The 25,362-nt window shown below is 43.2% G+C and overlaps 1 protein-coding gene and 1 pseudogene across 2 annotated transcripts; one reads left to right on the forward strand and one right to left on the reverse strand.

Moving 5' to 3' along the window:
* LOC119436513 (ribosomal RNA processing protein 36 homolog) lies at positions 1 to 24,881 on the forward strand. Of its 2 annotated transcripts, XM_049658262.1 has the most exons (9): positions 1 to 33; positions 69 to 221; positions 312 to 327; positions 389 to 449; positions 626 to 697; positions 1,055 to 1,121; positions 12,086 to 12,265; positions 13,446 to 13,557; positions 24,702 to 24,881. In XM_049658262.1, exons 2-9 carry the CDS (start codon positions 153 to 155, stop codon positions 24,836 to 24,838), a joined length of 714 nt encoding a protein of 237 aa, XP_049514219.1. In that variant the 5' UTR covers positions 1 to 33; positions 69 to 152; the 3' UTR covers positions 24,839 to 24,881. The 2 variants fall into 2 exon arrangements, with proteins under 2 accessions (XP_049514219.1, XP_037559304.1); XM_037703376.2 differs by having other exon boundaries at positions 13 to 221.
* On the reverse strand, positions 3,466 to 6,016 carry LOC125941279 (uncharacterized; annotated as a pseudogene).
* Positions 24,882 to 25,362: the final 481 nt, after the last annotated feature.

Below are 25,362 nucleotides of genomic sequence, written 5' to 3' on the forward strand. Positions count from 1 at the left end.
GTGGCGCACGAGGAGGCGCAAGGTCTGTGTTCGCTCGTGCAGTTGGCTCGTGGTACGGTGGCGTAGTACTCGTGGTCCTTATTTTACGATGGCCTTACGATATGGCTCGCGGTAACCGCTTATAGCATAGTTGTCATCTGTGCAAAGGAAGAATGGGTGACAAAGCAGATAGCACGTGTTCGTCTTCTGCAGATGAATTGGATCTGGAGGATAAAAGCGAGGTATGTGAGAAGTGTTTGTCCAAGCGCTTATTCGCTGTTTCTTTTTAATGAAGTAAACACTAACACATGTCTTCATTTGTAATTTAATAGGGGGAAATCAGAAATGGTAAGTGTACAACTCAACATCAGATGATCCTGGCTGATGCAAGTCGTTTTATGTGTTCCAGACCTGTCGGCAATGTCTTTCGAGGAGCTTCAGTCTCTTAAAGAGAAGATTGGTTTGAAGATGTAAGTATTGTACTTACTATCTGCATAAATTCAAACGCGAACAATTCTAAAAGCACTCCAACGCGTTGTTCTTTCCTTTTTCTAACAGAAATAATAAACTTTTTTTTCCATTAACGAAATACTCGCTTGTGTATGTGTGATGGTGGTTTCTACCCATCACCTCTTCGTGTGTGCAGGTATAAAGAGGCCGTTTTCGGCTTGGACCGCAAGAAGTCAAACCGGCATTTCACGCGGGACAATAAAAACAGGTGAGTGACCTTAGCACTCTGCCTAATGCAACAGAGCAAAAACCTATTTTTTATGTAACAATTTTGACTGAACACGAGTATGTGAACACGTATGTGCAGAGTGACTGGACATTGTATTAAGTGCAGAGTGGCCGTTCGAGTATGAGCGCAATAAAGGCAGTCAGTTTTTTTAAAAATTGTTTTGCACACAGTGGGCATCTGATAAAGCATTCCACAGAATCACCTTGGAACATTATCTGTATGCAGGTGATTGTCCTGTGTGCAGTGTCAGAAGTGCTGGTGTGAACCAGGAGCACTGGTTCATGCACCCAGTTTACAGGTCTTGCTATGACAAGTGTGCACTTGATTTCTTCACAGGCCCAGAGAAATGTCCGCCAAGCAACAGGTACCTGTCTACAGGGAAGTATTCCAGGCCAAAAGAAAGGTGGGCATGTCACACTAATACATTGTGTTATTGTGGACTAGTTGAATTTGAACCCCTTTCGTGGGGACCAAACTCTTGCACTGCACTTATGCTTCATTAAATTGAACTCACTATCCACATAGTGAACAGAGTGAAAATGACTAAAGCCTTTGGATGCACATTTAGCCTTGTTAATATAAAGTCTCAGTATTAAGTGAACCTTGGCCATCCTTGGTGAACATTGTCCAACCTGTATTTCAAGTTCAGCCTCAAATGAGAAGCTGGAAGCTTTTGAAGTTTACCTATTTTTACAGCTCTGGAGATATTCAGCTGATACACTTCTTCCTTTGTGTGTGTGTGTGTGTGCATGCATGTGTGTGTGCAGGGCACATATCTTGGCCATGAGCTCGTTAGCATGCGAAAAGAACTTGGAATCAAACGCTCTCTAAGCAACTTTCACTAACTACCAACCTTTGCTGCTTTGAAAACTGCATTGAAGTTCTGACAGGGATTTGGACACACAGTCCATAATCAGATTTCAGCATGAATACACTGAAGAGCGGGCTCCTTAAAATTTCTGTTGGGGAGCTACAGGAGCACAGTTGTCCATGCGAATTTTATGCACTAGACTAGGACAACCATATGAATGCCTTTCAGGTTGCCGATGTCTCGCTTTACAGAGCAGTCAGAACTTCATTGTTGAGATTGGGTTGCTGAGACTTCCGAGATATTTTAGTTCTTAAAACTATCAAAATTCATGTTTTATTGGTTCATGTGCAATATCCCACCAGGAAGAATACTTGAAGAAGTGTAAGTTAGTGAGAATTAGGCCACAAAATTGAGGTGTACAATGCATAGCTGAATTATACAACCTGACGTAATGAAAAAAATGCTTTTTGCTTTTAATAATAATTTTTAAAAAAATGCCATTCTGGGTGAGTACAGTGCCCGTCCCGTCTCAGATGTGCCAACCTTAGAACTTGAAAAACATGACAGCACAAGTGAAAAAATACTAAAACTTGGTGAAAAAATGTAAAAAAAATTATTTCATTATTTAATATGTTGACTGTTTTTTCCGTTCTGTAAAGATGCTGCGAACAACCACTCTGTTTTATATAGTCGCAGCAACAATGACGTCATAGATGCCAGGTTTTGGGTGCCACCTGTCAAAATCTGACATTTATAATGTGTTTCTGGCACCTGCAACCTTTTCTGCCACACGCAGCCCGCAAAAGCATCACCTTTAAGATCTGTATTTGTTAACTGTATTTGTTAACCAGAAGGGAGCCATCGCTTAGGCGTGGACACCATGAGTGTGGATTTGGACACCACCTATTTCTTTATCTTAAATTAGTTTTGCCCTGAACTGTATGCAAATGAACATTCATAAAATGTTTGGGTCAATACAGCAGTAGTAAACTAGTGCTAAAGATTGAATATTTTATGATAAAATTGTACAGGTAGGCAGATGCTGTCTGTATTTTTCCCTTCCATTTTCTATTTAATTATTTGTCGCACTACCCTTTTCACCTATGAATCCGAAGCAATTTGCCCACCTTTATTTCGTCTCACTGTATGCCCTTCTTGTGTTCAGAACAAATTGTGCGGATGCTGGCCTAATGTATTGAAAAAAAAAAAAAAAGAAATGTGGCATACCGAAGTTTTTAAATGCCAAGGTGGTATTCCAAGAAATAGATTTAATTGTGGATTCTTGCATGTTTTTAGGACGGATAATTGGGCATGTTGGTTAAGCATGATGTGAAGTGAAGGCGCGAAAATGACGGACGTGTATGTGTTCTCTCTTCATCCGTCCTCGTTCTCACGCCTTCACTTTACACCTTGCATGTTTGCAACAGGTGCAGTCTTCCTGAAGTAGATGGACATATCTAGGGAAAATTTTCAAGAACTTTTGGCACAGTATGACTGTGTATTGTTAGCTGTAGTTTGTTTTCACTAGCCTTCGGGCCGTAAACATTAATGTTACATTGCTGATTCTCTACTTATGCTGTCATGGTTGCATAAAAGGGACACTAAAGTCAAATATTAAGTCGACGTGGACTGTTAAAATACCATTCCAGAAACCTCGCAGCGCTTATTTTGTGCCAAAAAAAGACTTAGTTTAAAGGGTCCCTGGAACGGTTTGCACAAAGTTTGTAGACGCGTAGGGTACAGCTACTGTAAAACATTCGCGCCACAATTTAAGTGAAGCGTCTCGATACCCTGCTCCCCAGCCATGCTTTTTCTCTTCAACTTGTTCACCGAGCAATCGGGGCTAAATTACGCCTTCACTGGCTCTGCATCACGATGTGACGTTGTGGTCTACTTGCGGTGTCTTGGAGCCAGCGCGCGAAGCCTCTCCGACCACTCCACAAGCCGCCTGGCCATAGATTCCTAGTGAGAGCTATCCAAGCAGTGTGTGTTGTGAGCATTCTGTCACAGTGCCAAGCCTGTCTGGTACAGTCGAACTTTAATATATCGAACAGCGCGGTGATCATGAAATAGTTCGATATAGCTAGAATTCAATATATAAAATCACGTAAAAAATGCATCAAGAACTTGTATAAATCTGTCAACGAACCAATAGTGGCGCAGTAAATACTCACTTGAAGCTTCAAACAAAGTATTTATTCATTTGGCTGAAAGTACTGCAGCAGTGTAGCCTGCTTCTTATTGGCAACCGCGTGCTTAACCACGACGTCCTCAACATAGTCTAAGCGATCCACAAGCGATAGGCGGTGCCTTCTATTGCGCCGGTGTAGCAATGTACAAGGCCCCACACAGCTACAGCCTTGGTTGAAGTCTTGGGGCAACGTCGGCGCTTGCGGGATCAACTTCAGCAGCGTCTTCGTTTGGCCGCTCAGCAGTAACTTCCGCTGCAATCTCCACGTCCATCAACTCCGCCGTTGTTCCGGTGCTGTCATCACCGCCAACGAAATCTTCAATGCACATGCTTTGTGGCTCAGCACCAACAAAGCTCTCAAACGTGCTCCAGGTTTCTTCAAGCCGGCATTCTTCCTCCAATCCTGCCTCTTCGGTTGCTTCCTCGGAAGCTTCTTCAATGCGGCCAACGAAACGTGCATGCCGAAAGCAGTTAACTATGGTCGACTGCTTGACGTTGTCCCAAGAGGCTTTCAGCGTTTGGATGGCACCCAAAAGGTCTATTTTTAGCTCTTGGCTCATCCGGAGCTTCAAAAGCAAAATGTCGATCAGCTGACGCTTATAGATGGACTTGAAAGTGCGGATAATGCCCTGGTCCAATGGCTGCAGCTTCGACGTGGTGTTTGGCGGCAAAAACTTGATTTCACTGTTTAGCTGGACATCGGTGTGGTGTACCGTGCAATTATCAATGATAAGGCATACCTTCCGGCCCTGACGCGCCAACTTTTAGTCCCATGCCTTCACCCATTTTTGGAATATATCCCGAGTCACCCACGACTTCTTATTCCAGGCATATGTCACTGGAATACTGGGGCAGTTGCGCATGCACCTTGGGGTTTGAAACTTGCCTATGACAAGTGGCCGTAGCTTCGTGCTTCTGTCCATATTAGCAGCCAACAGAACTGTTATGCGAGCCTTGCCTTGCTTGCTGCCGTGGCACTTGTCCCTGCGGGTGTCGAGCGTTTGTCGCGGAAGCATTTGCCAGAAGTTCAGAAGTTCTGGCATTTGCCAGATTTCGTCTGCATTAAATATCTGGCTCAGCTTATACTTGGCGAGAACCTGGGACCACTCTTGTTCAAGCCACTTCTTGATCTCTCGGTCATTGGCATCCTCACTTTCCCCGGAGACTGTCTTCCCGACAATGTTGAAGTGGGCCCTAAAACGTTGCAGCCAACTGCTACTGGCATTGAAGTTCTAGGCGCCGAGAATGAATGCGAAGTTCTTGCCTTCTGCTGTAGAATCGGTCCCGATAAAGGAATATTCCGGACCCTTGCATCGACGAACCACTTATGCAGCGACTTCTCAACATCTTCAAAGGCAACTTTGTGAACACGCCGCACACCAGAGTGCTGGTTCTGTTCTGCCTTGGCCTTTATGTCACTCTTGTTTTTCAGCAGCGTACTCGGAGTGCTTCTTGGTATGTCGAAAGCTTCGGCGACGCTTGCCTTCTTTTCCCCATTCTCAACGCGCTGAATGACTTCCAATTTTGCGGCAAATGTCAGGGTCGTCCGCTTCTTCGTGTTCGCAGCCATCATGACACCAACTACACCACACTAGGCCTAACTCCGATCACACGATAACGACAGCACTAGCAGCGGCACCGAAGAGTCAGTGCGGCAAATGCAATACCTTGTTGACATTGTCAAATTAGCCAAGCCGCCGCGTGCGTACGCCGCTACGTTCAAATGGCGCCCTCGGCGCGATCGATGTGTGTAGTTCTAGCGCGCAGCAGTCGGGAACGCCCATCGCCCCACCACTATCTTCGAGAGTTCGAGAGTGTTGCGGGAAAGCTCGCCGCCTGTCAACAGAGTGCACATGGTTTGCGGTGGCGGAGTTCGATATATCCATTTTATGTCCGACCCCGTTCGAAATAAAAAATAAAAAATGCATGCGATTTTCCTGGTAATATAGAAAGTGTTCGATATACGCAATAATTCGATATATCCGTGTTCGATATATCGAGGTTTGACTGTAATACACTAAATGCAGATGAGCTGGGCATTTCGACGGAACCTAGTGTAAAACATTCAAAAAAGATGTGTTCACGATTACACTGCTGTCAAAAATTAACAACAGCAGCAAAGTAGAATACACTTAGTTACTGCTATATTAGCTCTGTGTTTGTCTGGTTACAGCTCTGTGCCACCAGGTGGCCGCACCCTGCGGGCGGCTCATGTTCCCGCCTCCGCCCATCTGGCACAATGCCCAGTCTTTCTGTGTTTACTGGACGCGCTAAAACTCTCTATTGTGGTAGTAAGCCTCCGGCGTGAAGTAATGGCCACAAACGATTAGATCCTGGTGCCGATTGGATACCGACAGCTCGATTTGCTGCAGCCACTCCGCTCGCCTGTTGCCTTGTAGAGGGACACGTCGCAGCTTGACATGTCGCCAATTGCTAGTTTTGCTGCCCACAACGCAACAAGAATGATTTATGGTCCTCACGGAAAGAAACCTCGAGACCAACATCAACCGCACAGCTCGCGTCAACGCGGAGCACGTATTGCACGAGCACACGACACTTGCAGTGTGCCAGAAGTGCTTGAGTGTAGTGATAAATTGTCGTTGTGTGTTCTTCTGTTACTTTATTTTTTATAGAAACAAATTAACCAACATTCCAACTATTACGAACAACACTTGTTCTCCATAAAGTTGGAAAAGTTATAGATTATGCAACCTGGGCAGCGAATTGAATAACTCGCCCAATTGACGTCATGTGCCCCAGCTACCTAGATTGTAACGGGGCGTCTGAAAACTCAGGGGAGTGGCGCTGCTGCTAACTATCAGTAGCAATGCACATTTTTAAGACCTTATAATAAGTTACATGCTTTATGCAGAGCACTTAAATGTGTCACCTAATGACCAGAAGGACCTACCCTAACGACTCAGTACATTTCTACAAAATCGTCATATCGTTTCAGGGGCCCTTTAACTGAAAATCGCATCTGAAGGGTCCGGATACCTCTAGCACAATTCATATCGCCTGCCCCTGTGTGGGGAGTGGTGACGTTGCATACGCGATCACCTCCCTTTACTGCGCTTTACGCCCGACAGCCGCGTAACATTTTTTTGTGCACAAAGCACTAAAGCAAGGCCAGAAACCAAGCAAAGACAGTGGAAAGCAGAAGGGAAAGCGTGTGCCGAATCATTAACATGATCGTCGACGCTCGTCACGATAAACCTCATTGACAACCCTGATAACGACACATTGGCTCGAGATGCTGGGCTCGATTTCAGCAATTTAAGCTGCGAAGAGCCTGACATGCTGCTGAGGGCTTGTGCTGCTGCCGTGGCAACCTCTGCTACTTGCAGTTTGCGTGAATTTCGCAAGCAGGCAAAACCAGCTCAGCACAACGCAATAAAAAAACTACTGAAGCGTGCGCAGAAGCTGAGTCGAGCGAAAACAAAACCTTTCAACTGCCCGCCTTGTTTTCAAAGGTAACGTCAAAGTGTTATCTTTTCTAAAAGTCAAATAGAAGTGGAGAAGTAGCATTTTCTTCCATCTGATTATGCAATGCAATTATCTTTTTATTAAGAGTTGAGTACGAGTGACAAGATTATAATCAGGAGTCACTACCTCATTGGGCTCAAAATGTGTCTCAAAATGTGTACTGCATTTGCCTAAATTTCTCAATTACTAAAGCTCTGTGATAATATTGACACCTTAGAAGTTCTGGAGCATTAATTTATCACGATAGCTTGACTTAATATTTGCCTTTAGTGTCCCTTTATAGGGCCCCTAAATAACCCTGAGCTCGAAAATTAGTTATATAGTGGCCAATGTGTACTATTCTACTATGAACATATAGCTGCAATAATTTTTTTAATGGTGCAGAAATAGCAAAGTTAGAGGCGTTTGATGAATGAAAACTCAGCTGCCGCTGTTTCTCGCTCTCCTTCACACTCTCCCCCTTGCCACATATGCTCACAACTCTACGCAGTTTAGCAAAAGCTACAGGTCGAACCTGCATGCCAAAAGAAAGGCTCCTTCGTTGTAGGCCCCTAATCGCCCTCCACATTAAGCTGACTGAATGGAAGCTTCAGACAAGGTTCGGTGGCGTACAATGGGCGAGCCCCTCCCTCCTTTTCTCGGAAAACAGTCGGCTCTCCTCATGTTGGTGCTGTCGTCCTTCGTGGACCGATGAATCGACAGTGTTAAGCCCTGGTGACGTCACCAGGACACCCTGCTAACATCATGCGCTGAGAGGCACCAGAAAGGCCAGGATAGGAGCACGGGATTGTTTTTCGAATTTGGTGTTCGCGCGGTGCGTAACACTGCCGAACTTGCCAGAGATTATAGTTACAGCATTATCTATGCGATGTGCGCATTTGTTTTAAATGTGTCAAAAATGTTTGAGGGGGGGGGGGGTTGTTTAGGGGCCCTTTAATGTTTAGCTAATGCTTACCATCTATGTTTGCACAATTACAATAAATTTTGTATAGCACGTTAAAGAACCCCAGGTGGTCTAAATTTCCGGAGTCCCCCACCACGGCGTGCATCATAATCAGATCATGGTTTTGGCACGTAAAACCCCATAATTCAAGAAATTTTGTATAGACTGTTAATTGTTTGGTGTTGGGACACTGCTAGCTGTTATGGAGATGGATACCTTCTTGTTTCGTTAGTTTGTAATTTTGCATACTCTGTCACTTAAAGAAAAAGAGAGTCAGGAAAATAAGTATCCTGGGTGTGTTCACACAAGGATAATCATACGGGAGTTTCAAATGTTTTTCGTTTTTGGCTAACATTTTATTTGTCGTAGCAAAGCCCTTTCACAGAACAGAACTGGCCTTAATTTTAAAGCAAAACTTTCTCTAGAACCCCTGCGCCTCTCTTGCTGACAGTGGCTGCCGCCTGCTGCTGCAGCTAAGAGACCAAATCGGCATTGATGCTATCTGAGGCCATGGCCGGGGTAACACTTATCTATTCCAATCTGTTTTTATTCCGAATCCGCCATTAGCCATCCATGATAAGTCAAAATGGCTCAGGTCCAGCCAATATGGGCAGAGCCTGTGCCATTTTGACCTATCACGGAAGGCTAATGGCAGGTTTGAAATAAAAACAGATTGCAATAGTGTGACATTATCCTGGCTCACGAGTTGGCCAAGCCGGTGAGGTCGGTTGGCCACCTCATTCACACAGGGGAGCCATGTGAGAACAGCGGATCAGCTGCGTAGTCGACACGCAGTGTTATGTGCCACGTGCTGCTTGTCCACGGCGAACAAATTGTTTTCTACTACTGCCTTGCCATTTCATTGGTTTCACGACAATAAAGACGAGCCAAGTGGAAAGCAGAAACGGAAGACCATCACATTGGAACAGAAGGCAGCTTTTGTAAAGCAATCACGTCAGGTGCTAAGAAGTGTGTGTTGCGTACGCTGGAGATTCTTTTACTGTTTTATTACAATTTCATCGCATACGTGGCTGTGCAGCAAACTGTAGACTGCAAAGCTGTCTTTTTCAATGCGTGTTTAAAGTTGTGCACCCCATTGGGCATATATTGCAGTAATGAACAATAATGGATATAACAAAGTAATTTTGGCTTCCACTTCAACTCCGTTATAACAAAGTTTTACTGTAGTCAAATTTCTGCGTAATGAATACTGGTTCAAAGAAGTTTCTGGCCGACTGAATTTTTATTTAATCCCCGCAGTGTCCCTTAAAACTTAATATATCAAATATACCATCGCAATTAAGTTTGTGATGAGCGTATTTTCACTTCAACAAAGTTTTCATGGAGTGAACCTGGACACTGCCACCCCCAAAAGAGAAAAAAGAAATACTTGAGCTACTCTTGTGGCTGAGTTCTGACACTAAGAAAATATTGATGGCTATAAAACCCAAGCATCTGCTGTTTTTGACAACAGCCATGCAACAATTTACAGTTGTGTTTGGTGGTGGTGATGCGCTACTTTCATTAGGAAAGCTCATTCAAAAGGTACATTATTTTACATGCTCAACCAGCGGCAACAGTGCTGCCACATGCGTTTCTCTCACTGAGTCCGTTTGAGCGGAATTCACCGTCTGCATGCGATTGCTGTACTGATTGTTGAGGCTGGCTCCCACATCATTTTTCTAAAAAAATGTGCGAAATCTTTATGAAGGTGGATCAAATACACAAGATTTTCATTTTATAATTTTTTTATTTCTAGTAAGAAATAAACCAAGTATACATTATTTTTCTACATAATCTCGTAATTCATAAATATATCTTCTCTTGCTGAGTGGCAGCTTTCCGATCCTGTCATCATGAACAGAAGTGGATTGTGTCAGCAGCCAGTTGTACACATCCTTCTCTACTGCATTATTGTCATCAAATCGTTGGTTCTACCAGAGCTTCTTTGAGCGACCCAAAGAGATTAAAGTGATAGGGCAATAAGTCGGGACCATAAGAAGAGTGTCCCAGTGATGTCTCCCTTAATTTTGCACATGTGACAGCTGCAGTGTGTAGTTTTAATGGAGAAGAATCACTTTATGTATTGGTTGGTCACACCTTTTGCAGTGATAAGCAAGCTTAACCTCTCTCAAAAGCTCACAATAATATGCACCATTAATGGTGCAATGATCGTGCAAGAAATCAACGTGCAAAATGCTGCAGTGTTACCAAAAAGAAACAGTTGCAGGCAGCTTGCCAGCTGACAGCTGAGTCTTATTCGTCTGTGGCTTACGATCATGTTTTTCATTTTCAACCTCTTCACGGCCCTCCATGAATTTCTTATGCCAGGAAAACACATGCGGCCTTGACAGTGTTTGATCCTTGAATTGTGCTGCCAATTTGTGTACTATTTCGGTCAGGTTTACACCATCACGAGCAAGAAACTGTATAATAATACGTTGCTCAATCGACAGGTGTACCTTTTTTTGGACATCGTATGACGGATTACTTAAGGAATGTAACGAGACTGGCCGACTGCTCACGTGAGACTTGACTAGCATACCTAACAGACCCTCAAGTGGCAATGTGTGTCAATCGATAGAATGTGCTCTACAAAAAAAGTATTGTTTATATTTGATCCGCCCTCATATAAAGCTAACTATGAAGAATGATAGTGTTCCTTACAATTCTCTATAGTTGCTCCATTGGGGCACTGAAATATGGCGGGGATTTAAAAAGTCACATGAAAGCATGAGCAAACTTTATAGTTATGTGTGTTTCTTGCTGTGCACAAGTGAGTAATACTTGCTTCACATGTTCGTGACGGCATTTTCTCATGTGTAGTGTGGTTTATTTGCCATGTTCAAAAATTGTTGCAGGGCCTCTTTGAGCGCCATGGTATGCATACTCCCAGTGAAGCATGTCGATTAGAGTTGTAAGTTATAGGAAGTGTGAACTTTAACCTTTATGCATCCTGCAATGACCTCAGTTCTGTTAACATGATGCTCCAAGTTGCAGATGGCAGTTGAACGCCTTTACAATTAATAACATTACTATGAAATGACTTGTATAGTGATGGGAAAATAATGGTCCAGTGAGATTTCTGTAGTTATGTGCAACTCCAGTACCACTGGAACGATAAATTTGCAATAAATTTTTAAATTTAATATAGTCATTTATGTTTTGCTCCTTTATAGTAAACATGCATGAAAACATCCACATTGTTTTTGTTTTCTTGCTTTGCATGGGGGAATTCCAGGAATCCAAGTCTCTTTGGCACTCGCGCTGTGACAATAATTTTTTTTGTGTGTGCGTGCAGTTCTCTTGTCAATTGTACACAAAAACAATCAAATTGAGATGTGACTGGCTATGATTAATTTGCAGCATATTTGACCGATGAAAATAAGAACTTGCTTATAGAAGATATTTGTTCAATCGGCTGGAGATTTCTTGTGGGTAGAAGCACTGCTGTAATCTTATGATGCTGCACTTTGCATTCATGCATGTGCCAGTTGCTGGAGGGACCAGAGGCCATGTTCCTGAATGGACTGCTTTGCCATTTCATAAATTAGTCCCTTTTCACTTCCTTAAACAACTGTTCCTCGTGCTGCTTCACATCCGTGTTGCTTGTAAAGTTTCGTATTACAGTGCAATGTACATGAATGACTAGTGTCCTTTAGAATGATGGTAGTTCACTCTGTGGGAGAAGTTCAAGGTGATCGCTGCAGCTCACAGTTGCATTGGGGGCTGCTGGAGGCGTGACCATTATAATAAGTGATACCCGTGGTACTGTGAATTATAAAAACTTACAACTGTATTTATAGTGGTCTGTTCTCATAGATCTGAGTTAGAGTAGAAATCATGCTTCTGGAAAGGTAATACCTAATAACACAAGCAAACAGGCATGTTCGCTGATGTGGCATTGCCTGTGGGCATTTTTCTTTCTTTATCCAGGTTCAACAGGACCCACGGTTCAATGCTATGTCAGGAAATTTCAATGAGAGAGACTTCAGGGAAAGCTACTCATTTGTAAATGATATACGAACAAAGGAGAGGCAGGAGCTGGCCAAGATGGTTCAACAAGAAAAGGACCCCCAACAGCGCATGACTTTGAAACGACTTTTACAAAAGATGGTTTGTATTCTGTCCAGCTCATGGCACATCATAAGTTATATTACCATTGTTATTTGTGTGTGTATTTTAGACCTTTTAGAATTCTTAGACATTTTCTTTCGTGTTAAAATGTTTGCAATTTTTTGACAAAAATTATGCAAGATGGCCAAATTACTAGGCCTGCCATTGTAAAAAATTATGCACATCTTCACACTGTGGGAATCAACATCATGCAAACCATTTTGTAATGGCAGTAGCTGGTTATCTAACCCTGTTTGGGTTCTTGTTCTGCATAGCTTTACGAGATGGTGTAACATGATTTTGTTGGATGAGTAGTTGTGTGTGTGATGACAATGGCAGGGCGACAGCCCTGGCGAAATGTTACAACCATTACGACTTGGGCAGATCCTGAAGGTTGTGGACTGGGGAAACTGGGCCAATACCGAAGGCGGTGGTGCGATGTCACCTAGCATCTCGCAGCGCTAGCTGCCACAAGAGGATGGGGGAAGCTGGCAGGCTTAGGGAAGCAGATCAGTTATATGCAACGTGATGCATGTGCCAACAGTCTCAAAGCACTGGCTTGCACATTATTGTTTTGTGCCATGCATGCATCTGTGGCCTAATGGGTAGAGCATTGGACTGTTGCAATAAGGAACGCTGGTTCAAGTCCCACCGTCCGATGGTGGTATGTGCACCAGGGCCAATTGTTATATTAAAAAGGTCCCACATGAGGCAACACAGGAAACTACCTAATGCGAAATGTTTGGTAAGAGGCAAAAAATGCTTTGCGTTAACATTGGTCCTGTGCGCATTGTTTTCAGGACCACTCTCATGAGTTTAAGGGCATCCGTTTGAAAATTATATCATTTTCAGTACTCAAAACCTGGTGTATGGATTGTAAAACAGAACAAGGAGTGGAATTCCACTCTGGCAGATTCATGTAAACATTGCAGATCCTCCGAGCACCAGAAGCCATTGCATGCTGGTACCGTGGTAGCAAAACAGGATCGATTGCTGTTTTGTGTAATATGTAAATAGGAGATACATCAGAAATGATAGATAGCTAGGCATGTTTCATCTATTCTCCATTGTGACTGCCATGTGCAGCATGCTGTGCTAAATTTTTAATGCTAGTGTTCTCTTTTTGTCTAGACTTGCTTTTGCAGTGAATATAAGTATAAATTGTATATATTTTTTGTAGGAAAATCAAGAAGCCACTGAAAAGATGAAAAGACTGAAGGCTCGCCTTGATGACCAGTACAGTCAGTTCCTCGCTGACAACCGTGAAAGCAATCCAATGTTCCTGAACAAAAGTAAGTTGTGTCTCAATGTGCTTTGAGTCTGTCCTCATAGGGCTGCATAATCGGAAACACTGCTTACAATGTTTAAGCAGTACTTTTCATCCAAATTAATTCTGCTGTTCTTTGTTGCTACAAGGTAAACTCAAGACTACTGATATGTTTTTTTTTCTATGCTGCTGCATATGTTAAAGCTTGTATTCAAATAATGTATTAGCTGGCATGCTGAGATGTCAGGAGAAATATTGTGGACAACTTAATAATGATTATCCCTCATAGCTCTGCTAATCAAATCTGCACTGAGCTCTTCTAGTTTTCTTTTTGGACAGGTAATGGATTGCTATAATGTCCAATGAACAGGACAATTAAAACAAATGAACTTGAAGAAGAACAAAAGTGGTTTGTTATTTGCAGCGTGTATAGAGCTTATTGATAGATTTTTATATGGTCTTGTGCGTCAGTGCATAAACATCTTGAAACTTGCCGTTGTCACATGCTCTAAATATCTACTGAGAAAAAAATTAAGTATTAAAATAAGATACAGTAAGCAGCATCTTCACATACCTCAAGTACCACATATCAAGCTAGCAAATCACAAGTACAATGGAACCTTAATTATACGTCCCGCAGTCATGCGACGACCGGCATTTTATGACGAATTGGTTTGGTCCCGGCGAAACCCCCATGGGGGGGGGGGGGGGGAATGATGTATAAAAACATTGATTATACGACGCAGTTTTACGCCGACCCCGCCTCGTACGACGCCTATCTGGTACTGTCCGAGAGTGAGAGAAAAAAAAAATCCCTAAGCAGATGCAGGCTGGTACATGAACACACTGTAGCCGCCTGATAATGGATGTGCAATACCATATTCACCCGAATGTAACGCGAGCGCGATTGCAACGCAAGGGCGACTTTCCTGTCACGCAAAATAAAAAAAAATAAAACCTCAAATGTAACGCGAGATGAACGGAAAATAAATGGCACCTTTATTCAAGGAATCGCAATTCGGAGACTAGTTCTCTTCACTTATTGTCGTCCGAAGAGGAGACAGAGCTTTCCTTGGGCGGTATTCTCGAGCAATCACTTTCGTAGATAGTTTAACTTTCGCGAAATTTTGCTTGATTTGGCAGTGAAAGCATCCCCAACAAGTGTTTCTGGTGCTGTCCTAAGCTCGCTATCAGCGTCAAGAGAGCTGCCGGCCGTATACTTCAAGGGATTCAATGCTGGGACGAGCCAATTCTCGCGAAAGCGAAACTATATCCAGAAGTGAACGCCCGAGAATTGTCTGCCGAGCTGTCGAGCTTGTTCGAGACTTAAGGCAGCGGACCCACTCCGGGGCACGGGCCCCCATTTTCAGTACTTTTGGAGCAACTGTGGCGGATCTCCTACTTATGATATGAAGTTGTCGTATATACCATAAAGAAGCTTAATTCTTGTAGATTCCAACTACAGTAAAACCTCGATAATTCGAACTCGGTTAATTCGAAATTTCGGTTAATTCACAGAATTTGAGCGGTCCCGTCATTCTCAATGCAAATTCTACCGGATAATTTGAATGGCCCGCGCGGATCTATTCGGATAATTCGAAGTTTCCGGCTAGTAGCAACGTGTGGCGGTTAGGTTAGGGCGCTCCGTACAGTCGCCAACCGATTTTCCGAGCTCGTGGGGACTGAAAAATTGTCCGGAAAACTCGTTCGGCCAAAAAAAAAGTTATTAGTGCGGCTTTAAAAAATCTCTAATAATGCCCTGCCTCATACTACGCTTGGAGGGGATCGACTTGCTTGGATTTGTGCAGCAATGGCGTCGTCTCCGTGTACAGTCGACACGAACGTCACCGCGTTGGCGATCTCCGCCAACGGAGTTCGTCATGGAGATCCAAGAAACGAGCTTTGCACCGCTTAGCTCTCGTGAAGGTACAGGAAGCAGCGCCGATCACTGAGACATGGGTCTCCGAGACACCTGCTCAGTGTACACGCCACGTTCAAAATATCAACCGAAACTTTAGAGAAAAAAAAACAACAAAAAACTCACTGAATTAACAAGTGTGGTGTCAGCGCGCACGAACGAGCGCAGCCGCCGCAGCGAGCGAAGGTTCGTGCGGTCTATCGCTTCAACGGAAACTGAGCGGCGAGAGCACAGCGCATACAAAAGGTCAGAGCCGTCTGGAGATCGCTTTCAAGATACGGTGCGCGCGAGAAACTGCTCCGGCGCTAAGTACGCAGTTGTTAGAAGAATAGAAGTCGCCCCCCCCCCCCCTCCCTCCCATACCACCACGGCCTTTCGCACGAGGGAGGAAGTCGCGTTTACGCTCCGCCGTGCGTTCGCTCTCCATGAAAGCGCGCGTCCCCCACGCGCTGTCACTCGCACATACGGCGGGCGCGCGGCGATGATTTTATCGCCCTTGGACTTTGTATGGAACCTCAGGGTGGCGACGCCGACGGCGAAAATCCGCTTGAAGTGTCCATATAATTGCTGTCGCAATAAAAAAACATCCCACAATAAATGGTTACGATAGTGCTGAGCGCAAATACTAAGAAAAAAGAAAAAGAGCAGTACTCTGGAGCGTTTTGTCAGCCAAGGAAGAGCGGGCATGGCCTCCAACACTGGAAGATTGCGCGAGCTCTCTATTGATAGCGCACGTTCCAATCTTGGCTATACAGCGAGCCACTGGAATCCAAGCCAGTGCAAAATCCAACATGGCGGCCTCCAAGATTGGGTAGCGCGGCTCGGAAAGAGCGATTTAGTCCGCAAATTCGAACTTTGGGGTCTCAATTCGTCCAAAAAATTGGGTGCGAAAATGCATGAACTCAATGGGAACCCTGACGGTGCATTTTTGAAGTCAGGAATATCCAGCAAGTCCAAATTTTTGGTGTCAAGCACCACCACGCCCGCTTTCGCGGCAGTTATCGATTCCGTGAACATCGTCCGCAACTTTGTTGAGTGCAGTGCGGGTGATATTTGTATGCTACATTTTTTGAGCCAGCTGGAGAGCATGGCACTAGGGGCTGCGAACCAGCGCGCCAAGTTATCCCGCATCGGTAATTACATTGAGTAATTTTTCTCGAACATGGAAAATAAAGGTGTTTTCTTTTTGCAGCAAGTTCTTGCTTGTTTTCTTTTTTTTTTTATTCATTTCGGTTAATTCGAAAATCCGCTTAATTCGAAGAATTTTCGCGGTCCGGCGACCTTCGAATTATCGAGGTTTTACTGTATATATAATATAAAGAAATTGATTAATGTGATTTAGAAATAAATATTCAAGAACAAGCATGAGATACATGGTTTTTCTGAACTGTGTCTCAGTTGTGACCATATTTAGAAGAAACTACCGCATTTACTGCATTGCGGCTTGCTCTGTAGCTTTAGGACATATTTATCTATTTCCTAGACGCAGCAAAATAATGTTGAATTTTTACTTTTTGGATAATTTGCTTTTGAAGATTGCCAAATATCGCAAACTTCTGTTGTAAACAACCCGGCAACTACTACATGCTCAAGGAAGCTAAATTTTGGATAAATTAGAGTTCAAGGATTTTTCATTTAGGACGCAAAATTTCATTCATGTACCTTTATTAGTTTTCCTAATAATGCGACCGAAATTAAGCAATATTTAGAATTCTGGTTCTACTTTTGCCCATTTTTTGCGGGAAGGTACTAAAGCTACGAAGCTGCGGTCGAGTTCGAGCAATGAAATTCACGAAAAAAAAACTCGTTACAATCGAATAAATACAGTAATGTCTTATAATTTAATCTACCTTCCTTGGAGCAGTGCAGGTTCGTGCAGCGGGCTTATTCAGGTGGTCTGTACCCGTTTTTTGGGCAAGACTAAGCATTAGTGCCTGTATTCTTAGTTTTTCGATTATATGACATCGCCCGGATTATACGATGGTATTGCGTGGTCCCCTCAAAGTCGTATAATCGGGGTTGCACTGTACTATGAAGGCACTATTGCACTTGTGATCCTTGGTGAGAAACCTGTTGTTTGCCACATACTGCATGCCCAGCATTTATGCAGTGAGTCAGGGGCATGCAGTGCATTTTAGCAGCACATCAGGTTTCTGACTGTACTTCAGGAAATGTAGTCTAAGCAAGGGCCGGAAACTCCCTATACCTGCCTTGGGACGCTCGGTCCCATGCCGATAGGCGGCGGCAGCGCCGCTTCCACCACTGGCGGCTGCCGGATATCCTACTGGAAATAATTCACAAACAAAACAATGCCTCCATGACGTCACTGATGAGGTCAGAAGGTAGAGGGAGAGGGCGTGCAGCCAGGAGGAGGAGGTTGTCGCTGAAGCCCTCCTTTCCCACTTCGCATGCAAGCGGACTGTGTTCATGCTCTCTTACAGGTCCGTTGGCCGTGCGGCGACATTGGCCAAATCGCGGAGCAGAACCCGCTGAAGTGTGTCGTGTATTAGGGAGCGCTTTCTTCCTTCCAGGTTTACCTTGCAAGCTGCTATTCATTTTCTAAATCGCTGGGACATTGCTCGTACGCACCAGTGCTAAGTAATGATAATGAAGAGTATTTATATAGCGAACCGTTGTTAATTGCCAATATTCGCGGTTAATATATTACATTTCGTCATTTCGTGAAAGTAGTCACTTTGAAAGTCCTAACTTGCGGTTACGTTTAGGGCTACACTTCAACTAGTCCACAGGTATTGTGGGAGGTAGCATAAAGAAAATAACTTCCTGGCACCATCAATCGTTAATTTTGTTTGTGTGTTGTGAAGTGGATCAACTAAAACTAGCCGATTTCTCGGCCAGCTAAAACTCAACACAAGTAAAAGTTGAACGCTTTTGTTTTTGTTCACACGTTCGGTACTGGAAAAAGACTGACCTCCACGCAGTGCGAAAGTGACAATCTGCAGAAGCAATTTTCATTCACAATGGAAATTTGTACATAATGAGTGAAAATAGATTCCAGAAGATCCAAACCAATGCGAAAATTATTCACCATCACGGCTGCGTCTTTTCTTTAACCTTGGCTTTGCATGTCGACAAAGAGTGAACAAAATATATAGCCCAAAAACACGCACTCAAGCCCTTCATTACAAGTATTTCACCGGCAACAGACGGGCTGCCGTCATGACGAATGAGCCGAGTGACTGCTTTTATGTCAGTCCACTCAGGCTTGCACAGAACTGGTTTACTCATGCAAAATGAATACCTGCTTGGAAAATAGAGTGAAATACTTGTGCTTACCCGTGGTCATTAGGAAACCTGAAAAACTTCGCAGAACTGGAATTCCCGGTGTTCGAACACCACAGAGCTGCGCAACACATGTGATGCCCCAATTTAGCCATCTTCGTCTAATGCTTGGTCAACCTGGTTTCCTGCATCTTCCGTTCGTTGCACGCCTGATCAAGCTTCTCTGTCATATCTTTCCCATTTTCACACTTGGGACGACAACCAAAGCAGACGATATCGCTGAGCGAGTAGCAAGGGTGAGCGGAGGCAAGCTCGACGGACGCATGATGGTGACCACCTTCCCGCGCTTCGCCCGATTTAAAATTCACAAAAAGAGAAATAAGAAAAATAACTTAGGATGTCCGGCAACCGCTAGCAGCACGCATGTTCCTTGAAACCGAAACTAGCTTTACTTTCCGGGGGCTTAACTAAGCATCTTTATGTGATTTGACTTTTGCACCTTCCTGCAAAATAGCAGAGTAGTTGTTTCACTTGTTGAGTGGATGCCACAGAGTACTAATGGCACAGAACAAAAAAAAAAAAAAACCGAAATGTTTTAGAGCGCAGCTCTTAGGAGCCCGTTCTTGCGGCAAGCGTCGGCGTTCCCGGCGTAACTGAGCGAACGAGCACAGCATAATTGGAGAGCGAACACAGCGTGCAGTGGGGAATGAAAAAAAGCGACGAGAGTGAAATGTGAGGAGGAAAGCGGAGGAGGATATGATGAAAGCGTGAGAAGAAAAGCATAGTGCAGCGACGGTGGCGCCAGAGTAGCGCACGTCGTCTGGGAAGGCTGTCAGTTGTGGCTTCTGCGAATCACGCCCACGCGCTGGCTGGATCTCCAGATTAGTGAGGCCGACTTCGCTCTATTTGCAACGTGCCGCATGACACCGATTGTCCGCGCCAGCCAATATATCACGAAATAAAATCACATACTATAGAGCTGCGCTCAAATTTCGCATTAGTAAGTATCGTAATCGTCGGTGAATTAAAAAAATTTTTTTATTTATTTTTATTTTTTCCGTTCCATTAGTATTATTTGCCAGGAAGGGCCAAACACTGACTTTTGCTATCGCACCTACAAAAATCGATTAGTGCACTCAAACACGGTATTAAACTGCATTTGCTGCTCTATGTCACGTTCGTCCAAAATTTTGTGCTAATGAGCTGTTGCTTCAAGTGGACGATACTGGCAGTGCAACTAAGCAGTTAAAATGTGAGAAAGTTTTCATTTGCATTTGCTTGTGCCATACTCATGTTAGTCATACTGGTGCATACATTCAACAACACTGTTGCTTCAGATGGCAACTGCTCAGTCTGCTTTTAAACGAAACTAAGAGACAGATTGATGTGGACCCTACTTAACTCTTTCGTCACCACGCCTATTGAAATGATAAATTTGAGTGACAGTTCTTCTACGCATTCTTATACATTTCTATTGGAATTCTTCTAGTAGCAACATCATTCACCCTCTGAAATGATGACTGAACTTTAGATATTAGATTTGACAATTTTTGGCAGATTGGGGAGTCTGGAAAAATAAAACTTTGACTGAAGGTATTGTTGAGATTAGCCTCAATAAAAAGACTCAAAATTTGCGCTTCGATCGACTCGGGAAGATAATTTTTAAATGGCAGCAGCCGAGAAAACACAGAAGCTTCTCGCGGGTTTTCATTTTTATGATCAGACGTATAGGATGTTTTAACCATGTCTCAAACAACGTTAGATTCTCATGAGTGTGTGTTATTTTGATAATTGTGTTCAACTAATATCAAGCACAACTTTATATTACCCCTCGTTGGTTGCTTTTATCCATCAGCGCTTTGTCAGTGCATGCGCAAATTATTACGAGCAATCCTTCTCGTCATGTAGGGTTTACACACAGTTGATTACAGACCAACATTTGATCGAAGCTTGACTGTCTAAACTCTTACATTTTGAACACCGTCTGTTCAAGTGCCCTTATTCATTACTGTACAATATTTTACAACACTCCACATTACTGTACAGCACTGTACAGGAACTGAACAAAGAATGTGGAGGCTCTAGCACCAATTCAATGCGCACTAGACGACCACCTTGCTTGCACAGAAAAGCCGATTGAATGCACTAACCTAGTGTTAGGAGGCTTCTGCATGCTGCCTGACCTGACAACCATTACTTCGCGAGCCTAAAGAAGGCAGTAAAAACAAACTAGGTGCCTGCTGCAATGAAAAAAACAAACAAACAAAAAACAAACAAAAAAAAACAAATGCTCTCCCTGTACAATAGGAACTTACCCGTTCTCACATTTGCGAAGCTACTGCTTTCCTGCATAGCATGGGCATCACTATGGCTAGTATTCATGCCAACAAATCACCGTAATAATTTTTTTCCATGATCTCACTTATGAAAATTGGGAACTAGGTGCATATTTTGTATATTTCAGAATTTTTTTTTTGCTCTCAGTAAAACTAAAAGTAGCCAATTATTACTTTCATTCATGTTCCTTGAGGTGCTTATTTCAAGTTTCATTCTCAGAAATTGTCTGAGCAAATATTACTGCTGTACATCCATTCAAAACACTAGTGATCAGGCTATAATATTATGTATCATAGTAGTATACGTTGCGACTACAGTAAAATCTTATTACTACAAACCCCACATTAGTGAACTTTTCAGAAATCCCCTGCTGACTGCTTATAGTTTCAATGTAAAACTATTTCAGTACTACGAACTTCAGAATACCTAACTTTTCAGAATAATGATCATTATTCAGTTTCCGTGTCATGAGAACAATGCCTCAATACTACGAACTAATTCCAAAATCTGGGGATTCTTAGATTTTCGTGTATCTAGTCACGGCAGCCGAAACAGGAGGCTAGCAGACAAGGTGCAAAAAGCGGATGCCATGGCGCATGGGTTTGGAAAACTTGAGACAGCACCTGAGGGGAAAAAAAGTATGCTGGCACGCAGCGTTGGAAAGTAGGCAGCCACCTCTCGAAAGGCCAATGTGCCACGATAATCACTCCACGAGTTCCGAAAAAGACTCGAAAGCAGTGCGACGATCACGCGAATCGGTGACAAAGGCATGAAACAAGAAAAACGGCTGTCACCCGCGCGCGCACATAGGTTCTTTCGTGCATGCCTTTTCCGTACTAGCCAACCCCAAGAATGGCAGATGACACGCCTGCGCACGTTGCAGTGGGTCTGTCTCTGGTTTAGGATGGTACCCTTGCGCTCTACAGCGACTGAGTATGCCTGAAGGCCCCGCCTGGATGGCTGTTCCAACAGCACAGCTCAGTAGAGCAGCGGGACCAGCGAGGCGAGAAGGCACGCATCGGTTTGGGCATCACTGCAAAATGCTTTCGCTCTCGACTCATGCTATTTCATTTCGAGGCAAGGTGACAGTGTGTCAGCTGAACAGTCAGGCGAGCCATTCTGTCTGAGAAGGTCCTGAAGTGGCAATTGTCATGCTCAGGAGCATTCGAACATTTGCTGAGGCGACGACGCATCAGGTTTTGTAAGCGCATGCTCCGCCCAGACAAGTGTCGCCTAGCAATGGAGGCGTGTCTCTTCCTTTTTTCGCCCTTCTTTCTGCGGCTGTACTCGCTACGTGCGCAGAGAAATGTAACCTCCGTACTCGTGGGGTTGCCACACGGTCAGAGTTTTTACTTTCCGGGTGGTGTCATTTTTGCATGCTTGCGCTTCAAAATAGTTCAGGTGTCCGTCTTGAGTGAGACAGTTGCGGTGTCTACGGCAAGGAATGTGAAAAACAAACAAGAAACATGGCGCTTTGAAGGCGACATGGAGCTTCTTTTTTGTCCGTAGTTTTCTCGGCGTCAGCGTCTGTTTTGAGCGCGTCACTCTTACTACATGGTGCTTTGGTGGTGCGTGGGGCCGGAATCTATGGCAAATAGCAACAGCGTGGGCCGAGAGCCAAGAGTCTTCGAGAGTCTTCGTGGACAGCTCATATGGGGCCGACTTACGAACTGCTGAGTTAATGGGTGGAGTGGTTAATTTTGGGGATTTCACTATAACGACTTTTCAGAATAACGAACCATTCACCGCGGTCCCCTGAAGTTTGTTATATCGAGATTTCACTGTACTACATCTTGAAATAAAATGTTAAAACATATAAGCACCGAAAATGAGTTTAAGAGCGAAAGAGTGAAGGGGAGATGCACCTCAGAAATTTATCTTTAATAATAATAAAGATGATTGGACGAAATTTGTGTATTGTATAGAGTTAAATCTTGCACTTTCCAATATATTTTAGTTGATCAAAATGTTATATAGTCATTTTAAATGTGCAAGCGTTTCTGTGCCTACCCAATGAGAATCCTTTCCGTCAGATAAGATGAATACAAAAGCTCGTACCCCCGTAAAGGATACTAGCGAACAGTGCATATGTTCATTGAAATCACCCATACAACACACAGAACAGCATACGTTTCAATAAAGAACAAGCTCAAAACAAGCATCTGAACCATTAATAAAGCATTGCATAACCCCCTCAGCAAATGTGGTGGTTTTGCAACACTGGACATCCAGGTTTGATAAGGTTGATAGTGACTGATGAGAGTTGATAAGGGTTTATACTGGTCACATCAAGTTTCATAACATTGATAATGACACCGGGCTGCATGGAGATAGCAAGTGGCACGATGCTTACTCATACTTAGGCAACTCCCAGAGGAGTTTCTGCGAGAATTTTTCTGTGCCCCCTAAAATTGGAAAACGTATGGTCTCTTGTGCAAGTGGAGCTTCATATCATTATTAAGAGATTGTTATAAACTAGCTTACATTGTTCCACATAAACCACAGATTGCAGGGAAGCTAAAAATTTTTTTTTCGCTGTGTTATTAAAAAAAAAAAAAAAACTCAATTGCCATTTTTGAGAACTTGAGCGGTCCCAAAATTCACCTAACCAATATTGCTGAAAATTATAAGACCTACATTCTTGCATTTTACACATCCTTTTGCATGAACATGCAAAATTTGGTTATAATCCTCTGCAATTTCGGTTATGGGTGCAGTTTAGGGAACAGCTCAAAAATGGCATTCAAGATTAAATTTTTTTTCTTTAAATATAAAAGTGAAACAAAATTATTTTTTTCCTTCCTTGCAACCTGTGTTCAGTGTGGAACGATGTAGACTATTTCGAGGACACTGCTTACACCTGCTTCACCTCTTTTACTGAGGGTTATCTGAAGAAAGCTGTCTTTGCACAATTGTTATACTCCACTAAATATTCACTAGTAGCCTTTATATTCCACTGTCAGTGTCATTACCTACTAATTACCAGCCACAACGCGTAGACCATGAGCTAAAGGTACGAGAAGTTCCGTGCAAGGCAGAACTGCTAAAGAAATCATTTTTTTTCAACAACTTTAAAAGAATGGAATAGGTTGCCTGCCGGTGTCATCAACGTCGTGTCAAATGATGTATCGTTTGCCCTGTTGAAGTGACTCAACTTTCCCGTTTCTTTGACCTTTTCGTTGTATTGACCATGTATAACTTAACATGCTCTGAAACGGCTGTAACTTTTGTTGAACTTTTTCTCTTTTTTTTTTTTCTTGCCTTACATGTGTAGAAAAAATTTTTTGTTACTGTTATAACTGTTTGTAAAACCTTCCCCCCCCCCCCCCCCCCACTGTAATGCCTTTTGGAACCTGTGGGTACTGAATAAATAAATAAATAAATAAATACTAATCCAAATTCTGTTATAAAGTATTCCATCTGCTAAAAGTGCATTTTTGCTGCTTATGGAACAGGTAAATAAAATCTACTAGAATATTAAAATTGGCGTGAATTTTTTATACTGCTTCTTGGATTAAATAACTGGCTATGCCACTGGTTACAATGAAATCTTTACTGTGTTCACCCAGTGTATTTGCGACACACACTCCACTTTCTCTGTAGCAAGATTTCTATTGTGTGCACATGTTTTGACTGTATCACACACGCATACCTCCTGTTACTCTTCACAGCTGCAAGACGAAAAATTGAGCTGGCTGAAAGATTCAAGCTACTGAAGAAGGCTGGCAGACTCGACAAGTACCTGGAGAAAAAACGCAAGAGAAATGTTCAGAAGGAGCGGAAAAGACTACCTTTATCAGTTACTTGAACTTGGTTGTGCATACCTTAAAAAAGTATATATGCCTCGTTGCTTTATCCAGTCAATCACTTGTAACATGCTGCAACGGTTACCTAATACAAGGTAACCGACATAACTCTTGTTTAAGAGCATAATTTATTCACACAAAATTGCATCTTCAGGGATAGTTACACACATCTTAATGGGCAAAGTGGTAGATAGGTGACTGCTAAGCGATTTTTCTTCTCTGGCTAGCTGGTCCTTGCAGGGTCCAGCTGTGCAGGTGCTCAGGATATAAAAACCACTCCGCTAGATTTATTCTCTCTAACTGCTATCACTTCGCCAAAATTACTCACATAAATCAAAAGCTTGAACTACAGCTCCTTTCTACCAGACTTCATATTTCCCGCTTATGCCTGTTTCATACAATATATTACACTAATAATGACCTGAAAATGAAACTTTTTTTCGCCTCCAAGCCATTTGTCATCCTGCATTGATCATCGTATGAAAGTTGGGGTAACTCAGTGCAAGAGCAATGCATATTTCAAAGC

This window comes from Dermacentor silvarum, chromosome 1 (assembly GCF_013339745.2).
Source record: "Dermacentor silvarum isolate Dsil-2018 chromosome 1, BIME_Dsil_1.4, whole genome shotgun sequence".
Taxonomy (NCBI): Eukaryota; Metazoa; Arthropoda; class Arachnida; order Ixodida; family Ixodidae; genus Dermacentor; species Dermacentor silvarum.